At 39.4% G+C, this 8293-nt stretch overlaps 2 protein-coding genes across 2 annotated transcripts; both read left to right on the top strand.

Moving 5' to 3' along the window:
- Nucleotides 1-305: 305 nt before the first annotated feature.
- On the top strand, nucleotides 306-2184 carry terb2 (telomere repeat binding bouquet formation protein 2). The gene is made up of 6 exons (XM_030794203.1): nucleotides 306-369; nucleotides 531-612; nucleotides 795-934; nucleotides 1269-1327; nucleotides 1860-1920; nucleotides 2069-2184. The coding sequence occupies exons 1-6, from the start codon at nucleotides 306-308 to the stop codon at nucleotides 2182-2184; spliced, it is 522 nt and encodes a 173-aa protein (XP_030650063.1).
- A 2211-nt stretch (nucleotides 2185-4395) lies between these two features.
- sord (sorbitol dehydrogenase) lies at nucleotides 4396-8012 on the top strand. Its single transcript, XM_030766197.1, has 9 exons — nucleotides 4396-4556; nucleotides 4702-4735; nucleotides 5091-5255; nucleotides 5351-5510; nucleotides 5712-5830; nucleotides 6000-6065; nucleotides 6561-6739; nucleotides 7005-7126; nucleotides 7374-8012. Exons 1-9 carry the CDS (start codon nucleotides 4422-4424, stop codon nucleotides 7537-7539), a joined length of 1146 nt encoding a protein of 381 aa, XP_030622057.1. The 5' UTR covers nucleotides 4396-4421; the 3' UTR covers nucleotides 7540-8012.
- Nucleotides 8013-8293: the final 281 nt, after the last annotated feature.

Genomic DNA, 8293 nt, shown 5'->3' with positions numbered 1-8293 from the left:
ACTCATAGTTTAGTTTAGAAACGCTTACGACAATAGTAAGAGAGAAAGTCTGGCATCAGCTTATTCATATAATTAAACACTTACAATTGTTTGTTTTGGACTGTTAATTGACGAATCAAAAGATACTAATCTCTTCACATGAGATTTTTGCTAAACAGTAAAATTAGGTATTTCTTTGACCATTTTTCAGTAGCTAACCAACAGTTAAGGCTTTCAAACAAGTCATTGGTCACTTGACATTTGAAAACACATTTAAAACAAAAGATCTACATTAACATACAAAAGATAGCATTCATCTGCACAAAATGTTCAAAAAGAAGACTGCCTGGTTTTCAGGTAGTGTCAGGAGAGGAATTCGTAGTTTCTGGGGTAAGCAGCTACAGCTAACATAAATTGATGTAGCTAAAACGAATGGTTGACAACGCTAGTTATATTTGATCGGCTTTATGTAACTATGTCGTATATTTAGCCAATTTAGCCGAGTACAGTTACAGATAGACTGATCCCGTTTAATGAGACCTTCGTTGCAGTATCAGAAGGTGGACTCATTTCCAGGTGGAAGAGCGCAGATTATCTGTTCAGTGACGATGCCACTTGTCATGATACAAAAAGGTCAGCTGATAAGAGTTCTTGTAGAGTTCATCTTCGGTGGTCCTTAAAAATAATTATTCTATGTATGTACCCATACACCTGTCTGCTTAAGCTTTTTGTTACAGCTGGCCAAAGTCTAGCCCTGATGTTGTTATGATGTTGTCATTCTGAGAGTTAATGTGTTAACTTGTTGTTTGGTTAAGAATTTTTGACACTGATGACTACGCACGGGACAGGGTGACAGTTTTCCACAGTGCCTTCCTCTCAGCATGTCAAGTACGGAATAGTGTCAAGTCTGTGCCTATAGGTCACTATGTGCTTCCTCCATTCTCTGTTCAGAAAGGTGAGCCCTTTTGCCACTCGTTTGACCTCAGTTTCATTTTTTCCCCCCTGAATACCAGATAGGTTTTGTGTAAAGCCATGAAAATCCATTGAATAACTCAGCCGCGTTCCTTGGTGCTTGTTATTTAAGAGCATTTATTCATAAAAGTCATGCTAATTTAGGAAACTCCCACAACTTTTTGATGCTGTTGGTAACAAAATGTAGACACCCTACATAATTTGTCATATAATTATTCATATGAGTATTCATCATGTAATTTCTCACTGCTGTTCCTCTGTAGCAGTGAGTTAAATCAATACAAGCTCCAGTAACAGCCTACATCTTTTTTTTTCAGAGTTGAAAGCAGTAATTGGACGATTCATTTGGGAACATGACAAGAGCCAGCAAGGAGAGGTTGTTTATTCATGTGTCTTATGTCATCTAAATAATAATTATTCATTGCACAAACCTCACTTTTCTTGTTCTTAAGGGATCACAAGGAGGACAGATTAGACAAGCTAAGTCAACTGAACGATGTCATCCTGATGATGGAAGAGACATGACAAAGAGAAGAAAGAATAGGTATGGGTCAGTGGAGAAGGAGCCAGACAATAAGAGATAGCTGTTTAGTTTTTAATGGACCAATCAGATGAGTACTGAATGTAGCAGTACAAGGACATTCCTTAAAATTGTGCTTAAGGAGGCAGTAAAGGTTTTTTTTTAAATACAGCTTCAGTGCATACTTTAACCACTAGATGTCCTCAATATCATAATGATGATACCTAATTAGACTTAACAGTTAAAAAATACAGAGAATAATATAAATGCTTGATTTTCACTAGTAGAATAACTAAAACATGTTGAGCTGAAATGCAATGCTTTTAAATATGTGCCATTCCTTAAAAAAAAAAAAAATAGCCAAGAGGAATGCATGATGGTTACACAGCAAAGAGAGGGGTCGGTTTGCTGTGAAGGTCAACATTACCCTGTAAACAACATGGTGTCAGGTAAAGACTTAACGTTCCAGTTGCAGTCTTTTAAGATGATGAACTACAAGAGAGATTTGCTGTCTTTAAAGACTGTAAAATGAGTTTTGGACAGAGTACAACAGTAGCCAAGCTACCTTGTGTTATTGTTTTTTTTCCCCCTTTGCAGGATATGTTTGCATCAGTCAGCTGAGGAAGTATTCAGGGGAACTGAATGACCTTCATCCTTCTTATTTACATTATTCAGTTTCCCAATCCTGCAGAAGGAGATTTTGTAGTGAATAGAATGCAAAGTTACGTTGAAACATTTAAACTTCTTTTTAAGAAATAGGAAAACGTTTTCCTCGGAATTAAATCGGAATGTTTCGTTTTTGATCTTGTACAAGCACAATCTCATTTAATCTTTAATATGTATTATTTAATACCATATGACTTCTTTCCAACACTGCGTGATTCTTGTTGAGTTTACCATCATTAGCCAGTTTAAGATTCCAGTTTCACCCAAGGTGCCTTTCCAAGCAAAATGAAATCCAAACCCTGCAGGAAAACAAACAAATTAAATGACTAATAAAATGAATTAGAAACTTGTTATGTATAAATGGTCAGTCATTTAAATATATTGCAGGATTATTGGTGGAACAACACGCATTATGATAAGAGATTCTGATGTGAAGAATCAGTCAGATTATCTACCAGACTTATTTTGTGAGTCTGTTAATTTACCTTCCAGTGATGTGGTCTTTCCGTCAGTGGGTTTTCTCTGAGGTCAAGTTTTGTAAGTGTGCTGAAACCAAGGATTAATTCATCCTCCAGTGACTTTATGCCATTGGATTTCATAAGCAGAATTTGGAGACTTGCCATATCTGCAAGTCAGATTTCACAGATAATGGAAAGAATGTTAAGAGTGTTCAAATATCATATAGAATTTCTTTCTTTATTTATTATTGAAAAGGATAACTTACTGCCCATTTATGCTTTCATGTAGATTACTGATATTTTGATGTTTTTTAAGCCATTCAGATGAAAATGGTTTTTAAAAGTAGATATTTTGATAAATATTGGATCACTGTAAAACCTCTTATTTGCATTTACTTAGCTTCACTACATATCTGTCGTAAGAACTTTGCACCCACACTTTATCTTACTACACATCATATATGACCCACTGATCAATAATTGACACTGAGAAAAAGGCTCGTTGAGAAGTCATAAAGAGAGCTGATATTTCTAACCTGTGAGTGCTCTGGGGATGTGGTCAAAGCAGTTCCTCTCCAAACTTATGAAGGCCAAAGACTGTAGTTTATTCATATCCTCTGGAACATCCTTAAGCTTATTATTAGCCAGATTTAACCACTGTAGTCTACTGAGTTGCCCAAGCTGTGGGGGAAGTTTACTAAGTGCATTATTGCTTAGACCAAGTTTCTGTAAATTGACCAGTTTACAAATGGATAATGGCAGTGAAATAAGGTCACATGACACAGCCCAAAGTTCCCTCAGTTCTGTCAGGTCACCAATGGCATCTGGGAGCACAGACAGAGGGTTGCCATTCACACCTAAGTAGGTGAGATTTTGGAGAGCGCCAATGTTACTGGGGAGGATGGTAAGTTGGTTCCCATCAAGCACTAATTCCTCAAGCTTCTCAAGATGCACAATCTTCATGGAGTGAAAAAGAACAAAGTATTGAAACAGGAATACACACATTCACAGCACTCAAAGCAGGAGATGATGGAACCATGATAAAGTTGAATTACTGCCACTTTATCTGCAAAATAGGGGAATAGCACTACGACAACATTACCTCGTCTGGTGGTAGAAGGAGCCGATTGTCATTCAGAAAGAGTCTTTTTAAAGTTATTAACTTTGATACTGTGGGAGGAAGAATAACGAGGTCCCGATGACTTAAGTTTAACATATCAAGTTTTTTGTTCAGACAATTTTGTAGGACGTCAGATACGTCCATTTTGCACAGCCTGGCTGCGTGCTCTATCACCATGGATACAGAACTTCCGGACACTAAAGACGCTCGTGTACAAAGTTTTTTTTTTTTTTTTTTTACGTTTTTGCGGCATTCGTATGCATATAACATGTCTATTTTTAGTGTCATTACAGTGTGAGGTTAATAAAAACATTTTTAAAAAACCCAGATATAACAGGTCCAAACTCACAGTAACTTCTGGACCAGTGGAAAAAACCTGACGATGATATAACTTCATTCAGTCGCTAAGCACATGCCATCCGCATGCAAAGGCAAGGCAAAGTCCTCAAGTTTGGACAAGCAAGGTTTGTATTAACTATTAAGTGAACAAACATGTAGGTGAATAAATCTTTACACCATATTACAGAAGCAATAGCGGTGGGTAACACATATCAGCCCATGCCACCGTTTTAGAGATTAGTTATTTAATAATGGAAGTGATGCGCACTGCGCAGTACGGAAGACCTTGAACATTTAGTCAAACAAAATACGGGAAGTCCAAAACCAGATCTGGGCAGACAGTAAGAGCCTTCCCAGTCAGACTTGAATGTGTATGATCTTCGGTATAGATTCTTTTCTCGCAGCTACATTTCATTCTTCCATCTCGTGCAGCAAGCAGAAACGGAAAATGGAAAACGATAACCTTTCCGTTGTGTTGCATGCTCAGGGCGATCTCAGGCTGGTATGAAACCCCTCTGTTAAAATTTGATTGACATTCAATTAAAACCCTCTTGGTGCTGAAATCTGAAAAGAGGTGAGAAGTTATGATCGGAAAGAACTGCAGTTCTGCAGTTCTTTAACTGACCTTACAACTTATTTCTCTGCAGGAACAACGTCCAGTTCCCGAACCAGGACCTAATGGTATGGAAGCCGTGCATCAGGCTAAATTTTGATAATTTTGATCTTTGCCTGTAAAATAGTTTAAAATATATAAACTAAATTGCAATAGAGCTGTGAACTCTTTCCCAAAAGTCAATTGTATATAGATCCATGACGGGTTTTTTACAGCTTTATCGAAAGTTTTTAGGTATAGATCTCTCTTTTTTATGTACTGTTTAATTCTTCTGTATGATACATATCCTCAGTTCTGCATATGAGTATATGAAAAAAGAGAGATTTTCCGTAATAGTTCATTTGGAGGATCAGTTTACTGCTGTGGTCTTTGAGGGCTATGTGCAATCGCGATGTCCGTTTGTGTAATTCTTGGTGAATGCAGAAGTACTACTTCAGATGCATTCAGTGGGGATCTGCGGCTCTGACGTGCACTACTGGCAGAATGGGCGCATTGGTGACTTTGTGTTGAAGAAGCCCATGGTTTTGGGACATGAGGCTTCAGGTCGGGTGGTCAAAGTGGGCTCTGCTGTAACACATCTCAAGCCTGGTAAGAACTTTCCTCAAGAGCAAGTTAAAATTCATATGTCTGTATATTTTCTTTTATTTTAAACAGTTTACATTGAAGTGTTTATTACTCCTAAGGTGACAGAGTGGCCATAGAGCCAGGTGTACCTCGTGAGATGGACGAATTCTTTAAGTCTGGCCGCTACAACCTGTCTCCTACTATATTCTTCTGTGCCACGCCCCCAGATGATGGGAATTTGTGTCGATACTACAAACACAGTGCAAACTTCTGCTACAAGTCAGTTTTCCATCAGTGTGCTAACACTGAATTCCTTATCATTTATAATGTTATTTCCTATCACAAGTTTTGCTATGATGGTCTGCTCTCAATGCACACTCTTAATACATTTTTTCAGGAACTCCTTAACATAATGGGATTAGTACCTGTCTTAGTAACTGTACTTACATTACCATACACTGTAACCCTGTGTTTGGACAGACTACCTGACAATGTAACTTTTGAGGAGGGAGCCCTGATTGAACCGCTGTCCGTGGGGATCCACGCCTGCCGTCGGGCCGGCGTGACTCTGGGTAGCACTGTGCTGATCTGTGGAGCAGGTTAATGTTCTCTGATGACTCACCTGTTGTTTGCTGATACACAGTAACTGCATGACTCTTCCATTCAGTGACTGAAGAGCAGTCTTGCTTCTATGCTCCATTAAAGAGACAAAACCCTAAAATAGTCATTTCTATTTTTTTGTAATTTTGTCTATTCTCATTAACCTAGGTCCTATAGGGTTGGTCTCTCTTCTGGTGGCCAAAGCCATGGGGGCCTCACAGGTGGTTATAAGTGGTAAGTCAGTAATAAAGATGGGCGATACATCCACTGGTCGCATTAATATTGTTTCTTGTTATTTGGTTGTGTTAGCTATATGCTTTCTCATTAGTATAGTGGTAAGTATCCCCGCCTGTCACGCGGGAGACCAGGGTTCGATTCCCTGACAGGGAGACACAAGTTTTTTTTATGGCTCGTTGGTCTAGGGGTATGATTCTTGCTTTGGCCTGCATGCCTAAAGGTTAGAGAACCGGGCTAGTGACCGGAGGGTTGCCAGTTCAATTCCCAGGACCAACATGCACGGCTGTGTGCCCTTGAGCAAGGCACTTTAACCCCAATGCTCCCCGGCCGCAAGGAATGCTGCTCCTGCGTCTGGTGTGTGTGTCACTACTGGTGTTAACTGCATGGGTTAACTGCAGAGGACAAATTTACTGTTCACAGTGTGTGTGTGCGATCACGGAGATTTACATTTACAATACCATCACTGTTTTCTCATGTCTGGTTCAATTTAAGACCTCTCTGCGGATCGTCTGGCCATGGCAAAAGAGCTTGGTGCTGATTTTTCGCTACCTGTGAAGAGAGAAGACACACCTGAGAATACTGCCAAACATGTGGCCAGTTTGCTGGGTGTTCAGCCAGACATCACCATTGAGTGCACGGGTGTACAAAGCTGCATTCAGACAGCCATCTATGTGAGACACTTAAGATGAAAATGAGTGCACTGTACTTCAGTAGTCAGGTTGCACTTGCACGTGGTGTTATGCCAGTAACATCCATCCTTCATCCATCCATCCCTCCATCCATATTACCGTTGGTGTATTTAAGCTTTAGGAGTCCTTACAATGTGAGCATGTGATGTGTTGTGAGCTGTCTTATTTTGTATTGTAATCAAACATACCAGATGACAGATACGAGTTTTGGTCAATGTGGCAAAAAGTATTTTTGGTCCCAATACAGGCAACCCGATCTGGTGGTGTGGTGGTTCTGGTGGGCTTGGGACCTGAGATGGTCTCTGTCCCGCTTGTCAACGCTGCAGTCCGAGAGGTGGATATCAGAGGAGTTTTCCGCTACTGCAACACGTGAGTGAAAGACCTTTTAAAATGAGAGGCAGTTTAAGACACTGTATAATACTGTTTCAGTGTTCGTTCTGGTCTATTGATTATCATTACTACCTCTGAAAAGAAATGTTTTCAGGTGGAAAAAAAATGTTGAAGACTTAAGGTTCAACATGATCAGCAAATTCCCAGAGGCCAAACACCTTGTAGTGATATGTTTATGTTTTCTATAATCAGTATAACTCATTCTGATTCTTTCTTCTTTCACCAGTTGGCCTATGGCTATAGCAATGCTGGCCTCTAAGAATGTGAATGTTAAACCCCTGGTAACCCACCGTTTCCCTCTGGAACAAGCGGTCCAGGCATTTGAGACCACACGTCAGGGAGTTGGGATTAAAGTGATGCTCAAGTGTGACAAAAATGACCAGAACCCCTGAGGGATGGAGCAACACTGTGAACAAAGCCATTTCATTTAGCAATGCATAAAGATATGCTGAAATAATTTTCTATCAAATCTTTCCAATAACAAAAGCAATTACTGTGTTCTGTCTTTTTCTGATTGTATGCATTTACTGTACAAATAGAGCTATCTAATCTACCTGTCATTGCAACCTCATGCACATCAGAAGTATTAATATAGAAATTTATTTTTGAGAAGAGTGTGGTCTTTATTTTGTGTACCGTTTCATGTTTGCAAAACTGTGCATCCTGCAAACACAGCTACAATACTAAGCCAACCACTTTATCATTCAGTGTAATATATCACAGCAAGTGAATAGCCAGCTACAGTGCAAATGGAATCTTACAAAGTGAAACTGACAAACTAAATGATTATGGTTGTACATATGTCCTCGCACATGATAACAATCTTATATGCGTTAATTTGCTTCCATTAAATAATGTCTTCTTATTGCGCCCAAGATGATTGTTTTGAAATTCATAAGACTGCGGTACTTCACACTTACCATCAGGGGGAGATAGCCATCCACAGACAGGGTTTGAGAATGAAGCCTTTGCACCACACCCAAAACAGAAAGGACTAACTGCCATACTACCCTTGACCACAGGGGATCTGCCCTCAACTATAAGACAAAGGCCTTATTCCAACCCTCGGAAACACCCTCTACCTCTTACCTACAATTCTAACCCAGCATAGAGATTGGGCAGGTAAAAATAGATTAAAAGGAGTTA

The sequence above is a fragment of the Chanos chanos genome, chromosome 2 (genome assembly GCF_902362185.1).
Source record: "Chanos chanos chromosome 2, fChaCha1.1, whole genome shotgun sequence".
Classification (NCBI taxonomy): Eukaryota; Metazoa; Chordata; class Actinopteri; order Gonorynchiformes; family Chanidae; genus Chanos; species Chanos chanos.
The sequence above is the reverse complement of the archived record's forward strand: the minus strand, read 5'-3'. Positions and strand labels throughout refer to the sequence as shown.